General features: G+C 40.7%; 1 protein-coding gene and 1 pseudogene across 1 annotated transcript in view; both read right to left on the bottom strand.

Annotated features, from left to right (window-relative positions):
- Positions 1-213: 213 nt before the first annotated feature.
- Positions 214-4,117, bottom strand: LOC114088262 (sorting nexin-2 pseudogene; annotated as a pseudogene).
- Positions 4,118-6,636: 2,519 nt separating this feature from the next.
- The window catches only part of Elk3 (ETS transcription factor ELK3), a 64,381-nt gene continuing 44,183 nt past the window's right edge, over positions 6,637-26,834 (bottom strand). The window contains exons 3-5 of the mRNA XM_027951391.2: positions 24,223-25,017; positions 14,196-14,318; positions 6,637-9,219 (exon numbers count right to left, since the gene is read on the bottom strand). Coding sequence (XP_027807192.1) covers positions 9,121-9,219; positions 14,196-14,318; positions 24,223-25,017 — 1,017 coding nt within the window. The 3' untranslated portion in view covers positions 6,637-9,120. The remainder of the gene's footprint in view (positions 9,220-14,195; positions 14,319-24,222; positions 25,018-26,834) is intronic.

Below are 26,834 nucleotides of genomic sequence, written 5' to 3' on the forward strand. Positions count from 1 at the left end.
TTTGTTGACTCTCTCTTCTTTATCAGTACTTTTTTAAAAATTTGTAAAATATATAGTGGTTTAGTTAGATGGTTTTAAAAGATTTTACTGTGGAATTCAGCATAACTGCAACAAACATCCAATGTCATCTTAACAGGAATCATCTTATTGCTAGTCAATGGCTTTGGAAGAATCTGTACTATTTTATATTCCCAGTAATAATATATAAGGATTTCAGTTTCTCTTCATCCTCACTAATGCTTCCCAGTATTTTATCAGCTGTTGCTGCTGTGTTTGTACTAAGGATTCTAAGTACTTGATAACAGTTTTAAAATCCCTCTCTCATTCTTTCTCAAATCTGTTTTAGAGATCTGTTCAAAATCTCTTTCCCCTTGTACTTTTGCCTCCTACTCTCATATTTCATTTTTAGCTTGCTGTATTTTATCTGGTTTGTTAGCAACCATCATTTTTGCCTCAGTTTCACATTTTTTTCAGCAAAGTAATCTGAGCATCTTACCATTTTTGCCAGCACTGCAATTTGATGGTCAAACATGACTTTCACTGCAGCAACAAGATGAAATAGTCACTAAGTAGTTCTAAAAACATATAAAAGTCAGCAAAAGCTTGTTCTTTTCCTCAACCTTTGCAAGCTGAGACAAAGCTCTAGATAAAGCAATACGATCTTCAAAATTACCTAACATGGCAGCACTTTTAGCAACGGCAGCTGTGTTGACTGAAAGTTATTTTCTCTGACAAACTAAGGCTTCAACACTGGCATGAAGTTTCCTAAGTTGCTGGTCTTGATTCTCAAATTGCCACTGCTTTTCTTCAAACCATGCATCCAATTCATTCATCCTGATTGTCATTTTGTTGACAGCGTTGGCAGCCTAGTTCATCATCCTCAATATTCCTGCTTCACTTAGAGCCTATGTATTAACTGCTCTGGACAGCTCTAAACTTTCCAAGAAGTACCTTAAATCAGGATCCTGTAGTAAAGTTCGATGTTTTACTTTGAAGATACCATTCTAGAGCTGCTCTCCATTTTTCTGCAGACTCTGTGGATGATGAATCTTCATCATATACTTTAACCTTGATCATACCTATTATGTTCTTCTCCAGAGTAGGTGGCACAATATAAACAACATGTAAATACTTTCTTACTAATTTGCTATGCAAACCAAGAAAGTCACTGACTCTTCTTTTAATTGAAAATTCACTCTTACTAACATGGAAAGAGAAGTCTTTGTTGTTACTCTATATGCCATATAAGCATTTATGCCATCACCAACTTTCTCTGGATCTGACACACCCGGTATCTATATCAAAAATATGTCCATTTGCTGCTGCTTCAATCTCCTCCCAGGCTCTATTGAGATCACAGGAGCAGACATACCCTTTGATTCAATTCTAGGAGCAATGAGTGTAGTAGGGGTGACAGGTGTGACTGCATGAGAAGAGGATAGTTTCCCTTTCTCGATTGTCCAAAGAAACTTCTTCTATGGCTTCTATAAAAAGATCTAATGGGGCTGAGGTTGTGGCTCAGCAGTAGAACGCTTGCCTAGCATATGCAGAGTCCTGGGTTCAATCCTCAGCACCACATAAAAATAAATAAACAAAATAAAGGTATTTGTCCATCTACAATTAAAATATATATATATATATATATATATATATATATATATATATATATGTTTTTAATTGTATTTTAAAAAAAAAAAAAAAAGATCTTCTCTGTCATCATCTAGTATAACTTCTTCAGGTTTTGGGCTGTTGGAGTTTACCCTAATATCTTCTGCAGGAAGACTAGCTGGTTTTGGAGATGATGGGCTTGACTCTAGCAGGGAGACAGTGCTGGTGAACAAGTCTTCTCCATCCTCCAGCTCAAAGTCAGTGGGTTTCCTGACTTAAACTGCCTTTATTAGTACTCTTTATTATTTTCTTCCTTCTGCTAGCTTTGGGTTTAGTTTTTTCTTTTTCTTTGAAATGTACAGTTAGGTGGTTGATTTGATGTTTTTCTCTTTGAGTGTAGATATTTGAAGCTATAATTTTCCTCCCACCACTGTTTTCAGACTATTCCATAGGTATAAATACATTGTGGGTTTTTTTTTTATTTGACCAAAAGAATTTTCTCATATCTGCTATGATTTCTTCTATAACTCCTGGTTAAGAGTATGTTGCTTAATTTCCATGTATTTGTGAGTTTTCCTTTTTCTTCTTTATTGATTTCTAGTTTTATTCCATTGTGACAGGAAAGACATTTGCATGATTTCAATTTTTCAAAAATATATATTCATTTTGTGACCTAACATGGTATATGTTCTGGAGAATATTTTGTGTGAACTTAAAAAGAGTGTCTCATTCTGAGAAGAGTGTTGTTGGGTAGAATGTTTTTTTTAAAATTTTTATTTTTGGTTGTTCAAAACATTACATAGTTCTTGACATATCATATTTCACACTTTGATTCAAGTGGGTTATGAACTCCCATTTTTACCCCGTATACAGATTGCAGAATCACATCGGTTACACATCCACTGTTTTACATATTGCCATACGGGTAGAATGTTTTGTACATGTCTCTTTTGATTAATAGTGTTCAGTTTGTCTGTTTATTTATTGATCTTCTACATGGCTATTCTACCCATTATTGAAAGTGGACTATTGAAATATCCAACTATTATATAACTATTTCTCCTTTCATGTCTGTCAGTGTTTACTTCATATATTTTGGGCTTATGATATTGGGTGCACATATGTTCATAGTTCTCTATCTTCTTAATACATCGAACCTTTATCAATACATAAGGTCCTTCATCTTCTGTAATTTTTCTTAGTCCATTTTTTTTCTGACAAAAATATGGCCACCCTATTCCACTTTTGGTTACTATTTGGTTGGAATATCTTTTTCTGTTCTTTTACTTTCGACCTCTTTGTGTGTGTTTGTATCTAAAGTGAGTCTCTTGTGCATAGTGTATTGATGCACTATTTTTTAATCATCCTTACAATCTTTGCATTTTAATCGGAGACTGTGAAATTTACATTTAAATAATTACTGATAAGAAAGGACTTAGTTCTGCCAATTAGCTATTTATTTTGTCTCAGATGGCTTTGGTGCTTTGAATCCTCTGATACTACCTTGTTTTGCAGTTAGTTTTTTTTGTTTTGTTTTTTTTGTAGTGTACCATTTTGGTTCTCTGATTCTTTTCTGTATTTTTTAGTTATTTTCAGTTTCCGTGGTTTTAAAAGATTTATCCTTTTATTATTTCTAATGTCACTGGTTCTGTTTTTTAAATATTCTAATCTAGATTCTTAAATGGATTTTCTTTTTCATTGACAAGGTCATCCATATCAAAATGGTAAGAGGCAATAGAAGCTCATTAGCAGGCTGAGAAAATTGTGTTATTGCAATATATATTAGCAAATGTATATAGCAAACTTGCAATCTCCAAAGGTTTTAGTGCATTACTTTAGACTTAAGGAACATTACAGTGTTTTCCCCTCTTTTCTATTCAGTTTACATCTGGAACTTACTTTTTAATAGTGAGCTTAGATTCTGGGTTTAGTTAGATAGGAATTTCCTTCAGCATCATTCCTAGCTGAAATCAAAAATTTCCATCACTGATCTAGAAACCACTGAACTCACCATTTTTCTATCAGACTAATACAGAAAGACTGTGACCAAGTTATATAAAGCTGCTTGAATTTTTGATCTTTGATGTTGGGGAAGACTTTTCATTAGTGGCTTCTAAGAGAAATGGGAAAATTAACTTACTGGAAAAAATACATTTCCAGCATGTTACTACTTCAGAGATTATATGTAGGGGCTAGATGTACAGATGTACATTTGTGAGAGGGAGGCAGAGAGATAAATAGGAGGGACTGAGATAGGAATAAAGATGGCTGCTCCCATTGCTTCTTCCACCTTAGCCCTACTGCAGTAGAGATGCATGGACATATCATAAAAATGAACTAAGGAAAGCTTGGCATCTGCCAACAGTCTTGGATGTTTAGAAAAGGATGGCTCCATTGGACTCTGGTTGGAATATAGAATTCGAGTGACTCCAGACTTGGGACTTGTGCAGTACTCTTGAGTCTTTCCTGGAACAGTGCTGATTAAAAGAGCCACAAAAGCTTCAGTCATTTCCCCCAGCTGTATTGACATTAGTTCCATTCATATAGCTTTCATCTTGTTTCCTTCCTTGTATATGTATGCAGCAAAAGTTGTGAAATAATAATTGGCTGATATGTCAAGGGTTGATTTTATGTCTACATCTATCATCTCTGGATGATGTTTGTACGTAGTTTTTCTAGAAACACTGAAAATCAGCAAGAGATTGCTTTGGGCCTGCTCCAGCCATCTTGCTCTTCTACAGACTCCTAGCCAATCACTCCTTCATTACTCTACCATTATCTGGAAGCTCCCTGCTTCCTTTGAATTTATACTGTGTTGCTACTAATTCTACATTATTATCTCATGTGATGATGATTTATAGGCTGTTCTCTGTAAAGGTAAATCCAACAGTTTTTTGTGTTCCTAAAATGTTTCTTCTCTCACCTGTTCTTTAACCTTTCTCTTTTCTCTGCTTGTTCTTTTCTTCTGTCCTTCTCTTGGCCACTCTCTCATTCTTCAGGTCTCAATCTGATTATTTCTTCCGGAAGGCCTTCCCAGACCCATTCCTTATTCTGTCATAGACTGGGTTATTTTATACCCTGCTGTTTTACTACTTTTATTTCCATTAGCCTTCTCATACTTAATCCTGTGTGACACTAATCATATTTTATTTCCCTCACTTAAGTAGTAAGTCCCATGAAGGAAAATATTATGTCTCACTCACCTCTGTCCCTAGTACCTGATACATGTTAGGAAAACAGTAGCATTTGTTGATTGAATGAAGATACACCTACATGAAGAAATCTGGGTTGTAAGTAAAATTTGTCAGTTAAAATTAACTTGGTCTTACCTCCTCTATCTGATATAACCAAAAACAAATACAGCAGTCAAAAATTGGTTAGAATTAGAAGATAAACTTCTTCCTAACAGGCTGAAATATGTGACTTTAGAAACTTAAGAACTAACTCATAATCAACATATTCCTCAGCACACACTCACCGCTGGGAACACAGGACTGGAAATAAAGTCAGTATGGGAGAAGTCTAGGTAGGGCCAGCTTTATAATGACCAATAATCTGCTCTCACAGAAAACAATATATAGCAAATATGTTTAAGATTTATATATGTCAGGTAAGGTTCTGTGCAAAGATGTAGATTGTAAGTTTAAATTCTTTTGAAGTACGGATGGGTTAAGATCATGGTGTCTGTAATCAAAATGCAAGTTTTGAAATCCAGCCAACTCAGTGTCCCTGAAGCAGTTAGGAAACCACTTTGGGCCTCCCTTTCTTCATCTGCAGAGTGATATATGATAGTAGTTCCCTCCTAGGGTTGTTGGGAGGACGAATTAAGTAAGCCCTGTAAAAAGCTTAGAACAATGCTTGTACATCATAAGTAGCTTATAAATAGTTGCTGACATTAACTGAAATTATGTCATCTAGTGAAATAAAAGTAAGTCTTAGGGTAAGTCTTAGGGACCTGACTCATCTGGGAGAGGGTCCCAGATGACCATGGTGTGTGTTCTTCAGTGTGAACCCTGTGGGCAGGGCCATAAAGTCCCAGTTAACCTTAGGGAAGGGAGTGTGCATGTGGGGGAGAGGTGCCTGTGGATATTTAAACATAAAAGGGCATTTTGTAAATCTGAGTTGAACTATTTTATATATATATATATAACAGGGCTAAACAAATCTGTTCCCTTTTTGAGAAAAGGTACCTGTAACTATTTTCAAATGTTTATTTCTTTGTCAAGTGAATGATTTCCTACTCTACCTAAAGAATATGTTATAAAATGTATAGCTAGGAGTTTTGTGACCCTTTTTGGCACAATAGATATACTAAACGTGTCAGTCTGGGTCTCCCTTAATCTATTATTTTCCCCTGCCTCTCCTTCCCTGCATGCACACCAGTCTTCCCATATCAGACACAGATGGAGACATTTTTTAACTCACCCATGAAAACCATAGGTAGGTCAGCCTGGAAGTGAGACTGGGTAGAATAATAACCTCTTTTATCAAACCTAGCAGTTCACATTCTCCTTTATCAAAAAAGTAGTCTAAAAGAAGAACAATGGTTAGGTTTTCTCCCTCCTTCATCACTTTTTCCTTCTCAATACAGAGCAATTAGTGGAATTTAAGATTTAAAAGATCAAGGGACCATTTTTCAAACCCATTCCACTCTCCCAAATTCAACCTCAATAATTATATATACTTCTTTATGTAACTGTGTTTAAAGTATTTTTTTAAAATCTTTTTTTTTTTTTTAAGAGAGAGTGAGGAGAGAGAGAGAGAGAAAATTTTAATATTTATTTTTTGGTTTTCGGCGGACACAACATCTTCATTTGTATGTGGTGCTGAGGATCGAACCCGGGCCGCACGCATGCCAGGCGAGCGCGTTACCGCTTGAGCCACATCCCCAGCCCCTTAAAGTATTTTTTGATGTGCCATATTTAAGGGTAGGTAACAAGATAGATTTACCAACTTGCTTCCATATGGAAAAATTGAAGTTTGGATTGTTGCAAGTAAATGAAAGAAAACCAACCCACTACCTCTGAATACCTTTTATCACAAAGTATTTATTCAACAAAAATAATATTACAGTAAAAATGATACATATATGAAAGTGAATGAATATTTGCAATCATAGAAAAGATGTGTACAAAGAGACTAATGTTCAGGTTGTAATAGTTCTAACAAACTTTAGCCATAGCAGTTTAACACTGATCAAGTAAACATTAAAAAGATGCGGGGGTAGGTAGGTGGGATGGGATTTGCTGTTCTTTGGAAACTGTTTTCTGATAAAGTATTTATTTTACAAACACACACAGCATGAGGCAGCACTCTGAGAGTTATTCTTTCATATCTATAGTTCTCCCTGCATTAGAGGATTCTGATCCATCAAAAATTATCTTTCCATTTCTAGTAAATGGATCTAAAGTATAGTTAAACACAGTATTTGGAGCAGGAAAAATACCAGGAATCAGATTTCTGGCCATTTTAATATTTCCAATCAGCATTTAATTTCAAAAGTATGTTAAATTTTTTTCGTTGAAATTATTGCACAATGACTTCTTTTAGTTTCTCTATAAGAATCTTACATTTTATATATATTATTTTATTCTACAATTTTTTAATGCTGTTTCTTTACTTAACATAGATTTGGACCAGTTACTTAAAGATAGGCCTTGGGGAAATGAAATTAGAACACCAATTCACTGTTCTACTTTGAATGAGTTTGGTGGCCCCAGGCAACTCTCAGCTTCTCCTGCATACCTGTCCTGATCTAGAAACACGTGGAGGAAAGCATTCTCAAAGACCCTTTTAGCTCTTCTAGCTCACACATTTTTCTTTCAGTAATTATCAGTTCCCTGAACCAGCTCCTCTTATTTTAGTAAAGAATTAGCCTATGAGGGAGTAACAGTAGTGTTTATTTGTAGTTTGGAGCCAGTACCATTACTTTATAGTTAGAGGCTCATTGGAGTGATTTAGTTTTTCCCATAAAAGCATATGTCTCCACATAATATAGAGAAGCTCCATTCCAATTGAAAATCTGAATTTCTAACATAATTTCAGTTTTTAAAAATTCAAGAATGTGTTTTCATAAAGTTCATTGTTTAATCTTCACAATCCCTGCCATTTAATGCCTGGTTTGGATCAGCTATTTAGTCACATTTTAAGTTGGTTTCTGTTACTTTTTAGTTAAGGATTACGGTTAACCTAATTTTAAATGGCACTTTCTAATTCTCTTATCTACTTTGGAACATTCCTGCTTTGTGCATAGGTGTGGTGCCTCTGGAATGGCGCCTACTGATTTTTTTCTTTTTGATAGAACAGAAAATGTTTCTTTTATCACTGTTCTAAACTATACTACACAGTTAGTTCCACAGTGATGAGATTCCTGAAGAATTTTGTCAAGTTTTCTTCCATTCTCACCATAAAAAGTAAAATACAAAGCAGTTGATCCTATGTCTCAGTTTCCACAAGCAATGCCTTCAATACCTATAGTACTGTATTTGTGTTATAGTACATTTTTTGATCCATCAAAAATTGTGAATATCTGTCCTTATTTTACAGAATTGTTTCATTGTTGTTTAAGTTGGCACCAGTGAGCTGCTTTCAAAATGTTAATTAGGTTCCAGGTATTTAGAGAAACCCTAACTCCTATTGATAGAGTAAATATATCGTGTGGATGTGATTTTTCTCTTGGAAGAACCAGGACTAATCTTTTGAAATAAGAACACGCTAACCTAAGAAATACTATAGTAGTTTAGATGATATGGACTGGTAACTTTTTCCATTTCAGATTTTTGTTAGGGAGGAGAAAAGACATTATGGACATCTAAGAGGCTTCAAAGTTTAAAAAATGCACTTTAGAACATTTTCTTTTATGAATGTTTATTGTCTAAATATGGCTTAGTTTATTTTTATAAAAATGTTACTTGGACATTACATTTACTGAATTTCAATTCAAAGATTCTAAGGCAATTCTCATACAACTGAAAGCAAAAAGGAAAAAGTGATATGAATATGCTTTCATATTTTTGCCTACTTATGAAAAATAATGAAATTCTACTAAAGAGCTGTTTGATACTAATTTTTGTCTTTCAAACATTTTCTCTTAATACTAAAAAATATATAAATCATTTACATAAAACTAAATGCAAAGGAAGGCACAGCTGGTTATAGTGTGTATATATGCACAGTTCAGCATATGCAGAATTAAGGAGAAAAAAGGTTCACATCCTTATTATATTGAAAACATTAAGTTCTTCACTGTCAACAGTGCTCAACACTTAAGAGCTAAGAGGATATAAAAACAAAAACATTAAAATTCACTTAATGCAAAACAGATTTCCATATATACTTGAATATATAAAAAAGTTTTTTAAAATGCTAACATAAATGTAGACTATCCATGATATGAAAAGTGCAAACCAAATTAACAGAGGGTTTCACGAAGTCCTTCTCATGACACAGGTAAACCAGCCCATGGGGACAAATTTGATCAGTTAATGAGTTCTTAATTGTAGCCAGACATCATCAGGATTTCTGAGAGCTTGAAGAAAGCAGTACTGGAGAAGCAGCTCTGTCCAGACTGGGGATTGGCACTGGCATGTGGCTGTTAAGCAGTGTGGGGAACTGCAGGGCACAAAAAAATTGAATAATTATTATATATCACCAGGAAAAACTTGGGTTCCTTACATTCCCAAACAGACCACAGTAGTTCATTTCTCTCATCACCCTTGTAATGGAGCAGTTGCCAATCTATTTTATAGAATAATTTAAAGATGACAATTGCAAGATTACCTAGAACAAAGAAGAATAAGGCCCAGAAAACGATAGGCTACTAGAAAAAAGTACATAAAACAGACTCTTTGTAAAAAATCAGTAATTTCTAATAATACATTTTGGAATTTGTCATCTGCTTTTCAGAGTACTACGAAAATGTTTCTCAGTAACTTAAAAATATTTACCTTGAAAGATTTAGAAGAAGTATAGAGTTGGAAAAGTGTTTTCTTTGATAAATAATATCAAACTTAATTTCTGTACTGCTAAGCAACTAAGATGATAAATAGCAGGGTAAAGGTATATGTTGTGACAAGTGTCAGGTCTGAAGCAAATGCATCATCTATGCTTCCAAATGAACAAGCAGACGAGAAGGCCTCCAATACTTGTCTGTCTGCACCTAGATATTTTATTGCCTAGGATGATATGTGTCAAAATGATTTCCTATACTTCCTTGAAGCTTAATTCCTATTTAGTCCAGAGTAAGTTTAAATATTAAACTTCAAAACTGAATGTCAAACTACAGAGCCTGGCACCTGTTGGAAGAACAACAAATATTTGTAGAACAAGTAAATATATTTTTGCAATGTTCATACTATTTTGGTAACTTATTTACGTCTGTGCCTTCTTGCTTATCAAGGGCTGTCATTTCATTTGATACCTAGGGGCTATGAAGTAAGTTTTGTTATCTCCATTTTACAAATGAGAAAACAGTTAAAGTTCTGATTACCTAAAGGTCACAACTAATAAGCAGCACCACCTAATTTTAAGCCCTGACTGGAATTTTTCTGTACTAAATTGCCCAACTTCTTATTTTGGCAGGGGTTAGGGTATGTCTAATTACTGTTTCAGTTTCTTTGATGGTTATTGGTATATTCACGGTTCTGTTTCTTTCCTGGTACTTTGGAATTTTAATTTTTTCTAAAATGTTTTCCACTTCAATTGTGTTTTCAAATGCTATACATATATTTATACTCATATTTACGCTCCTAACCAAACCACTGTTGTCATTGACTTGGAGTGAACACCAGAAGGAGAGCAGGTCTTAAATTTTTATTGTTAGTGTTTTTTTAATCTTATGTTTTGGGGTTTTTTTCCATCCTGTTGATATTTTCAAAAGAATCCCCTGTAGTTTTATTAGTCTTCTCTGTTATTTTAAAAAAGAGCTCTGATTTCTCCCCCTCTTATTTCTGTACACTCAGTTGTCACAGTTCTCAGTTAGCCTGGTTTTATATCCGTGTGTTTCTTAGTCATTTTTATTGGCTCTTTCCTACTACAGAAGTACAAGTTACAGTGAATACTGCAGAGATCCTACTGGTGGTCCAGAAAGTAGCTAATGTCAGGGACACATGTCTGGCAGAAGCCACCAACAAAACTCGAGCCCAGTGCTCTAGATCTGGACCCAATTTGTCCCTGGATTTTTATTTCCTTCCATTCCCTGTCCTTTAGCATTTAATCTACAGAATAGGAATGAACAGGTCAACGCTATAGAGTCAGAAGGATGTTTAGCATGGCTGGCCTGAGATAACCTGGGGCAGCTTTAAGGAACCAAAAGGAAAATGTGCTTGATAGAAAGGCAGACCAGGTCCTGACTGAGAACAGGATATATGTTGTGGGGGTGGGGAGGGATCACTGTCCTTTTTAAGTTGCAGCATATACCAAACTTCTGTCTGCCATACTTGGATTTGATGACCATTTCCATTTTAGATGTCCCCAGCCAATGCTGCTTTTCCAGGAAAGCTGTTCTTCTCTGGTGCTCTAAGTTAGTGAAAGTAGTGGTTAGGGATACAAACTAAATTTGGACCAGGGTTCTGCTACTTGTCAGTGTGTGATCTTGGATAAACTGAGCAATGTCTCTGCCTTAGTTTTCTCATCTTTAAAATAGAACTACTGATGGCATTAAATGAGAAGCCATGAAGAGTGGCCCAGAATATCTGACACACAGTAAGCCCTCAATACATGTTAGCTGTTATTACTAAAGATTTTCAATCTTGTTATCACTTAATCATTTTGCCTCTTCCTCATATTTACTACCTACTTACTCCTAAAACCAAACTCAAGGTCTTCTCAATCTTGCCTCTGAAATGTCTTCCAAATTGATTCCTACGTCCACCCTTCTGTTCTAAAAGATGACTGTCTCTTTAGTATTTGAAGTAGAGAATAATTTTCTAGTATTTGAAGTAGAGAATAATTTTCTCCTATCTTCCTGGTCTTTCCACTTTCTCTTGAATTCTTCCTTCACATGGATATCATACCTAACAGTGTAACAACGGATTAAAAAGGTGGAACTATTGAAGCCCACACCTCCTTTTCACACCTCATCTATCATCGGGTCTCCTCCTGAGAATACTTTCCATATCCAAACCCAGGAGATCTATTAAGTTCTAAACTATGCTTTGCTCTTTATCAAAATCCTGTCCCTTCTCCCAGCTCAGCTCAGGCAGCACTTCTTCCTCAGAGTCTGTCCAGTCCCTGGATGCAAAGAACAACTCAGTCCCTCAGTCCCTGAAGCACTTTGTTTACTTTCCTGTTATTCGTACATTGTATAGCTCTTTCAGCCCCTGCTGCAGAACGTTGCAAATATTTACTGGGTTAGATTTATTGAACAAAAATTTCAGCACACAGTCTCAAATGAAAATTTTAACTGGCTCCACCTGGTTTCAACATGTATCCATACCTACTGGGTACATTTCAAATTTGATAAAAATCTGTTTGAAAAGTTGGAGTAGAACAGAAAAGTAAGTTCAAAATGCCAAACTATCCAACTGAAAGACATTTCACTTTATTTGTAAATCTGCATCCTTGACATTCAACACTTAGCACAGTGTCTTTGGCATCTTGTCTCTTTACTGAAGTATTTCTAAGTTAGAAGCATACCTCTTCCAGAATGGCTAGTGTCTTTTCTTCTCCTTTGAAATTATTTAATATCTGCTATAATGATTGTACATGAATGAACAGTGAGTGTACAGAATGATCGTGTGCAGAAACTCCTCAGCTCTGCCAGCTATCAGGATTCCAGCCTACCTTTGCAAAAATCACAACAGGAAACCTGCTAGCATCACTTGAGTTTGTTGTAGGCTAAGTCTGTTTTTTTTTTTTCCTTTGCCAATACGTTAATAGCGTACATGAAAGAGAAGAGGTTGGTTATTTTGAAAAGAGATGATTTTCATTAGTTTAAAAGAGACTTAATCATAATCTGAATGCTGAAAGTTTATCATTTGTAATATCTAGTTTCAGAAAATCTTCCTCTTACCATGTTTTGTTTACCATTTTAAAAATTGCTACATTCGACTACTCTTTTCATTTGAAGAATAATATTTTTAAAAGTACAAAATTGTTTTCCCTTAGTTTCATGGATCCAACCAAAAACAGAGGGCCCAAGGCCATATAACCCATCCCATTCAAACTGGAATGTGTTTTTTCAGGGCTGCCTTTTGAATGGCACCAAGAGAAAAAAACTGGTCTATTTGGTGAAATTAAAATCGAAACTCATAGGCAAGTAGCCTTTAAATGCATTAACTAAGCCAGATGCAGTGGGACTTGGTTGTAATCCCAGTAACTCAGGGCTGAGGCAAGAGGATCACAAGTTCGAGGCCAGCCTCAGCAACTTAATAAGACCCTGTCTCAAAATAAAAAGGGCTGAGTGGGCGTGGTAGCTCTCTTTAGCTCACCATTCTTCCAGTGAGACCCTAAATCTCATCTTGTACATTATGCTTCTGACACAGAGAAGGTACTTGGCATATATTAATTTTGACAAGCAAAATGACCAACTCAAAAGATATAGAGACTTGATCATTTTAACACTTATCTTTTGTTGACATTTCTTTATGAGTTTTTTAGCATCTTTTCATTTAGACAGTCACTGATAATTACTGACATCATTTGTAAACCAAGCAACATGCTAGATGCTGGGAGACACCATAGGGAACAGGATACAGTTCAGTCTTGATGGCACCAGTCTACTGAAGTTTGCCAGATTAACAGGCAAAATGCTAAGTGCTAAATGCAGTGGGAATGAGAGACCTGCAAACTAGTTTGCCACGAACCACACTGGGGACACAGGATGCTGTGTGGATGAGACAAGGCTAGAATTAGGTAGAGGGAGTTTGCACTGTGTTTATCCCTGCTTCATTCCTGTTCCTAGGATCTGTCCTACCTATACACACATATACAAACAATAACAACTTGAGTGGGTAAATATCAAAGAAAAAAAATCACTAATATCCACATGATAGTGATACTACTGCAAGATTCTAGCATGTAAGTGAATAATAAATATGTTTTCTGAATCCAGAGAGTTCTACAAGATAAAGCAACTAAGTCTTCATTGTTTTTTTAACCCAATGCCCTGGATACTTTTTTTTTTTTTTAATAACAGAATAAGAAGAGCTTGATTATGATTCAGAAGTATTCAGGTAACTTTTCTACCCCAGTAAGGAGAAACTGCTATTTTTAGTTTTCAGTTTATTTCAAGTAAATCAGTACATTGAGTAACTGGATTATCACTTTGAGGTCTTTTATTAATTTTTTTTTTTTAAATTTTATACTTTCCTAAAAAATTTACAGTTTTCATAGTCAAAATTAAAATTTGCAAAACCCTTAAAGAACTAACTGTTGCATTTATGGACAGCTGACCTACATACACCATTTCTGCTTCAATAAAAATGTCTGCCTCTTAAAGAGTATGCAGCCCTGTCCCTATGAACACCCTTACAACTGAACATATTAACCAAATGTTAGGCAGAAACCACCATCTTAAGCCTCTGCAGGACTGAGAGAAAGGATATCCCTTAGAAGTTCTGTTTAAAAGTTCAGTTCCAAATGCTCACCTGGAACAGCGTGTTTGGCCCTTGCAGCCTGGCAGGACTCAGTGGAGCGACTGGACTAAGGCTGCTCCAGAAATGTATGCTGGAGAGCAGTGGACTCGGGGTCAGAAGCAATCCATTTGGTGTCTGGGAAATAAAACAAATAGTCAGTTCTTGGTAGAGGTTCACCTGACTCTAGCTGTGATCAACAGAGCAGCACAGTGGTTAGGTTCACTCCCATGGCCAAGAAGCAAACCTCGCCATCTTGAGAAAGCTAGGCAAGTTTATTTCTGCAAGGCGGTTTAAATTTTCTTCAATGCTAATTTTATTAGCAATTTATAGAGGAAAAGAGGTATTGACATTCTGGTGGAAAACTCAAGTTTGTAGCAACTTTTGTCCAAAAGGTCTTTTCAACTTGCTCCTCTCCTAAATTAAAGAAAATTTAGTATACAGGCAAAATAGGACCCCAGGAAGGGGCTTGATTTTTTTATTGAATTGTTTTTTTTACAATGGAAACTCTACTTAGGTCACAAACACACGAGGGCACACATACACATTTTAAAATTATTTCTTCACACCTTGCATTATTGACCAGCCCTTTAATAGATTCTGCTGTTAAAATACCCTACTGCAGCTTCTTAACAAGCTCTCAGCTGGGTGTTCCAGATTTTACTCTGGAAGTGGGATTGGTGAGAATTCATTACCCTGGCAATGGTGAGGGGTGTATGGGGGCAATTCTTGTCAGGTTGGATGCAGACCCAAAACTCCTAAAGAGAGTGCCATGCTGGCATTTGCTTTCACACAGGCAGCAGGAGTCCTGGCCCACAAGCCAGAAAGAGGACAAGAAACAGCCTTCCCTGGCTGGTGAATCTGCAGGGCTTTTATTCTCAGCAGAGGCAAACTCCCCAGCCCAGGGTGGTTTTGCACCTCTGGTGACTAGAAGTCCCTCTGTGGATCTGTGGTGTCAATACGGTGCTTTGTGTGAGAACCATAGCAAAGGCGCCAGCATTTCAGACTGCATCATGCTGGATGCTAACGTGTTATTTTTCCCTAGAATTGGCCTCAGCAGCTTCATTAATTATCAAGAGCATTTGGGCTTAAACCTGAATTGAAAGGTCTGCTCTGTTCAGTGGAATAGAGACAAATATCTGAAGGTCTTCAAACCATGAAGTGCTGAAAGGTAAACAAGTTTATACCAAATTATTTGACTCTGGCATTTCCTACATATTCAATGACCTATGAGGTTACTAGGATAAATACATGTTTTGAATAAGCTCTTCATTTGTTTTAGTCAAGGCAATTTTGCAAGTATGCCAGGACCATCTGGCCTAACTGTTGAGAATTAACAGCTCAGCATGAGCTCTGCCTGGGTTCCAATCTCAGAACCATACTCACCAGCTAGGAAACCTCAGGCAAGCTACCTAACCTCTGTGCCTCAATTTCCATATCTGTAAAATGGGGAGAATAAAAATTAGCTATATTACAGGGTTGCTGGGAAGATTAAATAGGATAATCCATACAAGCCCTTAGTATGTTCCTGGCACCCAGGAATGTTAAATAAGTTTTAGAGACTACAGTCACACCCAGTGTTTAGTAAACGTGTTTGAATAAATAAACGAATCAGTAATTAAAAGTCCGCCTTACTAAATGTATGTCATCTATTTATGGGTGAAATTCTCAACTGTATATTGAGAAGTACTCAATGCTCTGAAACAGATGGACAAAACTGAGTCAGCCGTGCTTTCAGCTCAAATCCCCAGGCTCAGGTGACCAGAGAACTGGTATTTGCATGTTACTTCAGAGCCATGTTCCAACCACAGCATGTTATATTAACTTTTAATAACCAGAGTGTTTGGGGCCTCCTGGTTTATTCATCAGTGAAGGTTTCTCAAAGTCTAAAAATAAAGACATTCTTCAGCCTGGCAGGGTGTCACACAATCTTGGCAACCCTGGAAGCTAAAGTAGGAGGACTGCAAGTTCAAAGCCAGCCTCTGAAATTTAGCAGGGCCCTAAACAATAGTGAGACTCTGTCTCAATAATAATAATAATGAGTAAGGGATGAAGCTCAGTGGTAAAGTGCTCCTGGGTTCAATGCCTGGTACCAAAACAAAAAACAAAGACAAGTTTTTAAAACCACAGAACAGCTACCTTTCTCTCAAACAAGACCAGAAATACACACCTATTGTTTTCAATCCTCTAGGTGATACTTAAGATTTAGAATTTAGAGGGCCGGGGTTGTGGTTAGTTGGTAGAGCACTTGCCTAGGCTGTGTGAGGCACTGGATTCAATCCTCAGCACCACATAAAAATAAATAAAATGAAGGTTTTGTGTCCATCAACAACTAAAAATATTTTTTAAAAAAGATTTTGAATTTAGATTTCCATAACCTAAAATTGGCACCCATAACTGTCTGGATGTAAAGTGTTTGGACATTGGTTTCCAAGGGATACATACATCAGAATCTCCTGCCTTGTTTAATATGTTTGAAATGCCTTCTATAATGTATGCAAATAAACATGGTGAAATGACATCACCCACTCCTCTCCCACACATCTCTGTTCTCCCTAAAGACCGTGTGGCCTTAGAGAGCTGTTTGTTTGGTTATTTTTTAAAGGAAAGGTCCTATAAATCCTGTTCCGAGTTATCTCTGGAACAGTGTGAGCTTTTATAATCTCTCTCTCTGTGTTTGTGGAGCCAGGCAGGCAAGGCTGACCGAGGGAAGGTGGTAAAGAAAGTAGCCACAGGCAAAACCCATGCTTTCTCTTCCTCTGCCTGGAATGCCTTTATTTTAACAAGTGGCCACAGGGAGCTCCTGATCCTGGAGGCTGCCAGGGAAGGAAGCGACTGGGCATTCATTTACAAGGGGAAGGACCCTGCCACCAGATCTCATTATTCATCTTCTCCACTCAGTTCTTCTAGTTAATACTGAGTCAACTAAAAAGCCCACATATTCTCCAAAACAAGGTGAGTTGGCCTTGTCCAGACTTGCCCACAGCCCTTTGCCTGAGTCATGCTCTCCAGTGCCCTTTTCTACTCCTCCCTCCCTTTGCCCATCAAAATGCCACTTCCTCAAAGGAGACTTTCCTCATCTTCCCTCAACCAGATGGGCTTTCTCTCTCGTTGTATCTTTAGAACACTATGTAACCAATTTTTTCCCTTAACATTTAGCATGTTCTGCCTCATGGTAACTTGCATATCTTTCTGCTACCACTTTCTGTAGTCCTTAAAAGGTATTTGCTCATTGTTATTCCTCCTGTAGTACTCAGACCCTCAATATTTGATAGGCTGAAGCCATCTGCAACTCTGGGTGTGTCCCATCCTGTGCCCTCACTCATCACTGTCACCTCCATTTGCAATGCCCTTGTTCAAACATGAACTCATCTTCTTTCCACATCCAGTGCTTCTTAAAACTCATCATTTTCTGTCAGTCATACCATTTATCCCCTCCATGAACACTGGCTGAGAGGGCAAGTATGTTTCAGGAGCCAGCAACAAGGTTGCTATACTCATGGCTCTGCCCACCACCCCAGGTCCCTGTTGCCAAGATGCATAATACTGTGGCCTCTGGAGCCTTCTAGAATTCACACTTCTGGGGAGCCCCTCATTCCATTCCTTCTGCATTCAGGCCCCTGGCACTTTACAGAAGGCATCCTACCACAGCTACCTAACCCAGTCCACCTGCCTCAGGTCCCACTTCCCCATCGGTTCTACACACTGCCACCAAACTGTTACCTTAAAACAGCATATTCCTTCAAAAGTCACAGTTTCAGGGAGGAAAAAAAAAAAAAAAGAGCCTCCTTAGCTTCAGTTCCTTAGGTTCCCCCTTAACCTGGTTTGGGTACTTCCTAACTTCCCTAGGTGAGCATCGCTTTGCTTGATGTATCCTGAGCTCCTCTAACACACTCAGAGAGCCACAGAATTCTAACCCAACAGTCATCCCACAACTTCCTGACCACCCAGCCCCTAGTTCCCTGGACTGTAGACCCTCTCCAAGAGTGACAGTATCCATATCCATGATTTGACCTTCCCTCACATGTCGATGACTCCCTACCTTCTCTTCAGCCCCAAACTCTCCTTCGCTCCAGCTGCAGCTGGATATTTCTACCCAAATGTCCTCCGGCCTCCTCAAACTCAATATGGCCCCAACTGAACTCTTAGCTCTTTATGCATAAGCTTACACTGGCCCTCACCCTCTTCATACTCAACTTCCGGCTTGCTCCCACCCCCAAGTTGGTCCCCATGTCCGGTTGATGGCATTCCTTGAGTCTCTCAGATCCACCTCCTCTGACCTTGTCCTACTGTTCACAGCCTTTCATCCTGACAGCCTTTTACCTGAATATTATGATAGCAACCTGATTGGATCCGGCCTCCTCCTCCCAATCCATGCCATCAGGGTGATTTCTAAAACGGTAGACTCATGTCCCTTCAATATTGGCTACTGACTTATCTCCTGCACTCCCCTTCCCTTCTGATTTATCCTCCGGTCTTACCGAGCCACTGCACCTCCCCAGTGTGTCTTGCCTCTAGCTGTTCCTTGCCCATAATGCTCTCCTCACCCCAACTGCCAGAAAAATTCCTCTTGATTCTTCAACACCCAGCCCACGTGCAATTGCACCCTCTCCATGAAGTCCTTCCTCCCTTCCTCCAGCAAAGTTAATGCCACCTTCTTAGTGTTCCTTGAATGCCTCAGTATCTTTCTGTATTGCATATGAGATGCTATATTAAGTTACTTGAGCTAAGTTATGGGCACCTACCAGGGACTATTTATCCATGTTTTTATACCCAGCTATAAGCACAGCAGCTTATACATGATAGGTGCTCAGTTCATACTTATTGAATTCAGCTGAGGTGCTTCCCTGCATGGGTGTGTCTGATTCTTGTCACATGTTATCTTATGTGTGTCTCGTTGTTATGGATAGGTTCTAAGGTCATAAAAAACACTTGTACTTCTGGTGTCTTTTCTATGTCTTGCAAAAAATGAACACTCAATAATTATTTATTAATCAGTTCTCATAAGGAATTTTTGTTTCCCTTTAAACTCATTTCCTGTCAGGTCTGAATTCCTCAGTTTTAAGAGTCCTCCATAAATTTACACCACCCTAAATTATATACTGCCCCATATTCTTTACCTGTTGGACAATAAGCTCCTGAGAATAGGCCTGTGTCTGTCTATCTTCTGAATCTTTAGGTAGTTAAAGGGCCTAGAGGTTCAGTGATTATCTCCAAAATTAATTAATTAAAAATGGTAGGCATCTGGGGGGCTGGGGTTGTGGCTCAGTGGTAGAGCGGTCACCTAACATGTGTGACACACTGGGTTTGATCCTCAGCACCACATAAGAAAATAAACAAAATAAAGGTATTGTGTTCATCTGCAACTAAAAAAAAAAAAAATTAAAAAAAATGGTAGGCATCTGTTAACTTGGTCAACTAAAGAAGATATGGATGAGCTGCTAAACAAGTATTTGCAGGAAACTAGTAAGTCATACAGGCTTTAGGAAAACTGAAGGAAAAAAAAAAAGTCTACTGAGCAGCTGTACAAACATCTCTAATCTTATACTTAACACAGATGCCGAGATGAATCCATGACTGCCACCTTGGGATTAAAAAACAAAATCTCAAAGGTGACTATGAATCTCTAGAAACCCCTACAGTAGTCTTGATTCAAATTAAGACATGGTTTTAAGAACTTTATCCAAACTTCCCACAAAAGTTTGTGTAGCACTAATCTTAAAGAAAAGGGGATAAAATGGAGAATCTCACATGTGTGTAGAGTAGACATAGAAAGTGTTAGGAGAAAAACTGGGGACAAGGCAGTAGAACTATGAAGGATGAACAGAAAAGGCAAGGAGAGGGGAGAAGAGGCAGAGCCCAAGGTTAAAAAAAAAAAAAGAATCAAGATGTCTGTTGAGCAGATTGTACAAACATCTCCAATCTTATTAAATTTAGATGCCAAGAGAGTCCATGACTGCCACCTTGGGATTAAAAAAGAAAAAAACCAACTCAATAAAAGGTTGCCATGAGGGGCTGGGGTTGTGGCTCAGTGGTAGAGTGCTGGCCTAGCACATGTGAGGCCCTGGGTTTTATCCTCATCACCACATAAAAATAAATAAAATAAAGGTATTGTGTCCAACTACAACTAAAAAATAAATATTAAGAAAAAAAAAAAAAAAAGGTTGCCATGATCTATCTGAGCAACTCGGAACCGGAGAAAACCAAGAACCACCTCCTGGAGTGACACCCCCCACTGCACAGAGCTTCTTCCTGCAAGAACATCCTCGGCCCATAGGAATGACCAATGGAGAGAGCTCAGGCTCCCCTGGGGAGGGGAAAAACAAACTTTTTCCTTTTAATAGCAATGGCAAAATAGATAGTAAAATGAGAAGCCACACCTAGATCCATAGGCTAGGGAAGGGAGGTCCCTACCCAGGGACAGGCTGCCCTTTTCTCTGACTGCTGCTCACCACCCACATCTATGCTGCTCCAAATTCTCACTTTCTGACTTTGGCTCACAGCTGTTTCACCAGCCAGTAACCAAGGAAGGGAGTTTTAGCATTTTGGACCTCACTAGGCTGTCTCCACTCCATCATTGCTAATCCTGGGCCACTGCTTATAAAACATCCTGGGGCATGCATATTCAGACCTTAATGGTGAATGCATGCCCAGTGCCCGCACATATCTGAGTTCAGCATCTTACACAGCACAAGTGATGTTAACACAGGTCTTGGCATACATGAGGGGAAATGAAATGTGCCAGCCTCAGGTTCTAAGTTAACTTCGCCTTGTTAAGATATGATGTGGGAGAAACTGCACAGAAAGCAGACAGTAGGAAGAGGGAGAGATGATACAAAAGACAGAATCACAAGTTCCAGCTGGCACCTCTCCGGCTACCATGGTGCCTGGCCAGGGACCAGGAAGGCTTCACGTCCTGGCTCGTCCCCCATCTCAGTTTCAGTAGCCTGTGCCAACAGACACATCAGCCTTGCTTTTCAGCAATTCTCAACTGTGACCTTGGCAGCTGAGCTCTAAGGTCATCACTCCTTGGTACCTAGTTGGCTTTTAAGTTTTCCAGTCTCTGGTTAGTCCCATGTTTGAGGGGCTTTGGCTGACAGTCCTATCTACATTAAGAATCTTCTTTACAAACTCAAATCCAAGAGTCATCTCGACTGCACTCTGTACAGCTCCCAGCAGATGCGCCAGATATTTCTGATGCAAGCAGTGGTTGGGGGAGCAACAGAATGAGGCTGATTTTTTTTTTTACGCACACTGTGTTGTGAATCCCAGTTTCACATCTGTATTTGGGCCTCCATGGAGCATGTGGTTCCATAAGTTTCCTGGAGAGAACTGTTACCACATGCCACAGTCAAGCCCAGGGTCCTCCACCCTTCTTCCTGCCATGTTCGTAGCTAGAAATGACCAACCTTGTAGGGTATCAAGTTATTACATTTGTAGGGTACCAGGTTATGACAATACACCTTTCTTCTAAAACTAACTCTTGGGAAAAGTTTATAGGAGGTTCCCACAGGTTACCAAATGCCACGTGCTCACAGACTACACCCAGCATACCCCAGAGGAAAGGAGCCAGTGTCTGTGATGGATAGAAAGTGCTAAGGTTGCAAGGAAGCCATGGGAGAACAGACCTCAGGCTGAGGCCCAGTGAGATGCAGGATGCCAAGCTCTGCCCTACTGGTTCTGAAGGGTGAGCTAAAGGCAGCAGGGTGAGTTTCTGGGGTACCCCAGTGAGCAGTGTGTCGGGGAGGGCTTCTCTTAGGACCCAGGACTTACATTGACTTCAAGCCTGCCCTAATTCTAAAGGGCCCAAGCTCATCAAGTCAAAGTAAAACCTCGTGAATATCCTGTTGGATCTCAGGTAATCACAGGGGGAGCAGGCTCAGATTTCAGCTTTGGATGCCACATGACTGGGTCCTGCCCCGTCTCTGCCTCTCTCCCTTGGCCACCCACAGCCATGCCAGGTGCAGTGCCTCAGTGAATTTCAAAGAGGGATTTGGGTCCAGAGGCTCCACTACTACCCTCCTTCCCCGCAAGCAGCAGGTGACTCCTTTAGTTCTACCTGGTTTCCAACACTACCTCACCTTCCCTGGGATCTGGAGGCCTGCCCTCAGCCTGGGCCCAGCTTCCACTCTCCCACCCTTTGCTTCCATCCTTCAGGAAGCCCTAATCCCATTTCTGAACTTCCTGGCACTAACTCAAGGTTTGCGGCCCCTCACAGTTCGTGCCTGAGGAGTGTTTGCTCCCAGCTGCCACTGCATGGGTCCTCCACGGCAGCCTGTCTTTCACACTCTCTCCTCCATGCTTTGGGCCATGCCAGTGAGTACTGACCCTTGAAACTGCATTGTTTCCATTAATGTGCATGCACCCTTGAGATCCCTCTCTCCCTCCTCTCCCTAGTCCAGCGATACCACCCTCATCCCCACTGAGGGGAGCCACCTCCAAGTTCACAGCATGCAAGTCCAAAACCCCAGGGTGGGCTCAGCTGACTTCCTCAGACAGGGCTGGCATGATGGCTCAGGCTAAGAGAACAAGACACTGAAATCGGTGGCCTCGCCCAGGCCTTAGACCCCTCCCAACCTCATAGCTGCAAACTTAAAGGCAAGGGAAAGAGTCGGATGGAGGGTCCACCTGGGCTCCTTCCCAAGCCCCTTCCCTGAGCTACCATGGGAGCCACTGCTCTGAGCCTTTAGGCAGCAGGCTTTCCCACCAGGCAGTCTCACTTGGTTAGAGAAGGCCGGGTTTGGGAGCACTCCTTCCAGTCTACCAGTGAGGCAGGGACCCTCATGTCATGGCAGTACAAGTATTTCCAGCTCTTATAAGCTTGAGTTAGGAGGAAAGCTGTGGGAAGCCAGGCGGGGCTTTCAAGCTGCCCTGCAGACTCCCATAGATTGCTACAACAAGGGACAACATTTGGCTTTCTCCAGGTGGGACAGGAGAGAACATTTTACCTCAGGGCACACATTCTCTCCTACCTACTAGCTGGGGGATGCTGGACAAGAGGAGTCACCACTGTCCACTCACCTCAGCTAGGCAGTGGGGTCTACACCATGGCTGCTAGGGACGCATGCAGGGAAGAGCTCCACACCCGCAGCTGCTGCTACCAAGGACAACCCTGTTGACAACAGGGCACAGCAGGAGTTCCTGCTCACCTCCCACACATCCCCATTCCCATCGGGAGCCACAGAGCTCTAGGATAGTACATCCCCTAGGTAGCGGGAGCTAGCTCACCAAGCACCGCCACCATCAGCTCATCCTCACAGTATCCATTTCACTTAAGAGAAAAATCATGTAAGGTCCCACTCCTAGGAAACTGGGATGCCAGGAATTGAATCCATGGGGATCCAGGATTGGTGACCCCCAAACTGGTACTCTTAACCTCATCCACTAAACTGTGTCCATGTTCAAGGGGAAGCAGAAACAGTTTGTCAGCAGCTAGCAGCTGGACCAGACAGCTGCTGGATGTTTTCTTTGAAGGAAAAGGCTACCTTCTCCCAGGTTAACTGCAACCAGGAAGGACGTCTGCACCCCGCTGTGCACTCCTCTTTCCAACACTTCCAAGAATCAACCTCCTGCTCAGGATGGACCTTGAGTTTCTTATTAGAAACCAACGTGAGCACAGAGCTTCACACTCACAAATGCGATGATGGTATCCATGAACATGAACTTTCTTGTTAACAGGGAAAAATGGCTACTAAGTGTCCCCAGGCCCAAATGCTCCTGAAGTGTAAATGTGTCCCCTCAATTTTCCATGGGAAATCATTCCTTACATCTACCTTGACGGCCAGTGTGCTTGTTCCACCTACTGGCCACTTTAAGACCACTAAAAGCAAGAACCCAATCAAGCATCCCTCTGTTGTCAACATACCAAACCTTCTCTCGTAGGTGAACCTCAGTCTGAAGATGGAAAAGTACCTTCCCTTCCCATTTACACCATTTCTGGGAGAATCTTCTGAAGGGTGGAAGGAAGTGGCTTTGCCTGCTCTTCTTCCATTTGCCAAGCAGTGAGTCTGGGTGTGGTCAGGACCACAGGAAGCGCTCTTACCTGTGCAGTGAAGAAGGCTGGGGTGAGGGATCCCGAGGGCAGGGCTGGGCTGTTGAGAGCAATGGAGCCAAGGTCGGTGCCGGAGAGCACCAGCGGGGGCGCAGAGATTTCCAAGCCTTTGGGCTTTTTGCCCTTTGGGGGAAGAGATGGAGACTTGGTCTTGGAGCCTGACGACAGGTTCAAGGGCTCCAGGGAATCCGAGTCATGGCAGGCAGCCTCCAGGAAGAGGCTTCTGTGTTCAGAAGGGAGCGGTGAGTTGGGGGACAGGGATGGGGACCGAGAAGAGGAGGGTGAGGCCGAGGAGATGCTGGCGGCATTTGGCAACATTAAAGAGGAGATCTTGGCTGAGACGGAGGAGGCCAGGAAGGCGGACGCCGCAGCAGCCTCAGGTGTGGAAGGCAGGGACACCACCGGCCTGGTGATGTGCTTCTCGGTTTTATTGGTCACAAACCTGATCACAGTCCTGACTTCTTCCACAGGGGGACTGTCCTCAGGTGGCTCCTCCAGCTTCTCTGTCTTGATGGCCTTGAAGGCCTCGGGAGGATTCTGCAGGGAATTAATGGTAAAGGACGAGTACAGGCCTGAGTGGATGTATTCATTGCGGCTCGTGCTTTTGAGGGCGGACAAGCCGTGTTTGTGGGCCTCGCGGCCCTCGGGAGGCACCTTGCAGTCACTGTCCTGCAACAAAAGGCTCTCCCTGCTGATCTCCACCGCGTGAGGATCCATTTTGAGGATCTCTGGGAAAGAGACGAACTTGTACACAAACTTCTGCCCAATCACCTTCTTGATGATATTCTGCAAATACAAGAGTAGACATTGAAAACGTGAGTGCACCCGAGACACCACATAAGGGGCACACTGTCATGGCCAATGTTGCCAGAAGATGCCCCAAATATCCCTGATGAGCACATGCTGGCTAAAGAGGAGGGGGAGGAAGGAGAAGTCAGAGGCCAAAGGACTGCCAACCTCAGCAAACTGCCATTTGTTGTCTCCTGGTCTGGAAAGTGAGGATGATTATTCCCAATGATACAGTAACTGTTGCTATTTAGTAGGTAATTACTATGTGGCTGGGATTGTTCATACCTGATCTCATGCAGTATGAAAAGCAATCCTAGGAGGAAGACATTAGTATTCCCATTTTAAAAGTTAGGAGGGCCGGGGATGTGCCTCAGTGGTAGAATGCTTGACTAGCATATGTGAGGCCCTGGGTGCCATCCCAGCACTGAGAAAAATAAATGAATGAAAAAACAGGAGATAAGCTTAACCCACTTAAATAACTGCACAGCCACCCAGCAGATGGTGGTAAGGCAGCCTTTGCAGAACCACGATGTGGTACTGTCTTACCAGAAGTCAAGAGAAGGGGGTGAGACAGTAATGGGGAAGCACCCTGCAAACTGCAAAGCAGTAAGGAAAGACACTACCAAATGCTGCCATGCTTTCTCAAGTCACAGTGCCATTGTTGCCACTGGAGGAAAAACCAATCACCTACTTAGACATCTGTGACATTCATATAGTGTTCTAAGTTCCTTGTATCTGCTTCAGGCTCTTCAGTGTATGAACCCTCAAACATTAAAATGTAAACAAAAAAACAATAATTGCTGCAAAAGTTGAGAGCTAGTAAAGGCTGTACTGTGTTGGAGACTTACAAAATCGATAGATAAATTCCCTGCAGAACCTTCCAGATTTCACATTTATCTACCAAAGGCTTGCTGTGTACCCCACTCTGTGTTTGACTACTGGGATCCCAATGCTCAGGGGAGACAAAGATGGCGCCCCTCTAGCACCAAGAGCTAGCATTATTCTATGGGGAAAGGACTCTGAATGTTTCTTTGGAAACTGTTCCTCCTGCAACTTGAGTACTAGTTTCAGGAAAAATAAAATCATCTGGAGAAAAAGAGCTGTAAAAACAGCTCCTACTGAGTGCCTTGCTGCTCTGGTCATCCTGTGCGCAGGCCACCCCTCAGGGTCCCCAGGCCCACCTTCTTGGAAAGCAAGAGGTATCATGCTTCCACCTCCAAGTCATCACAAGCTTGGAGATAGGGAGTCATCTGCCCCAAACCACCAAGATCTACTGGTTCTAAAGCCTGAGCCTTTTCACATTTCCATACAAATGTGGAGGGAGAACATCAAAGAACCCCCTAGGAGAGATGAGATTGAATGAAGTTTGTTTCTTTTGCAAGCATGGTTGGGTTCTAGATATAGGCATGTTGGGGTTTTGCCTGTTCTCTTGCTACATATGGCATCCGATCTGCCTTTTGCTCCCTTAAGTGAAACAGGAAAAGGTGCATTTATCATGCCAATGAGATTTTCAAGGAAGGTAACTAAGAGAAGGACAGGAAATCCCACTCACTTGAGTCTGGGGAGGCCTTGCTCAACACCAGCACTCAGGGGGTTTGTCCTTGCCAAGGGACATATTAGACTGGATTCCAAGCTGCACGGTCCCAGCCTCCTGGGCCCTGCCCTGCTACCTACACCACGCCATCCCACCACTCCAGGTGACCTCATTCCCACACTCACACTGGCACACCTTCAGAGAACTGGGGAACTGAAAAGTTCCACCTGGGCCTGGCTGGCAGCTCTGCAGGGGACAGCAGCAGCTTGGGAGAGAATGT

The sequence above is a fragment of the Marmota flaviventris genome, chromosome 3 (genome assembly GCF_047511675.1).
Source record: "Marmota flaviventris isolate mMarFla1 chromosome 3, mMarFla1.hap1, whole genome shotgun sequence".
Taxonomy (NCBI): Eukaryota; Metazoa; Chordata; class Mammalia; order Rodentia; family Sciuridae; genus Marmota; species Marmota flaviventris.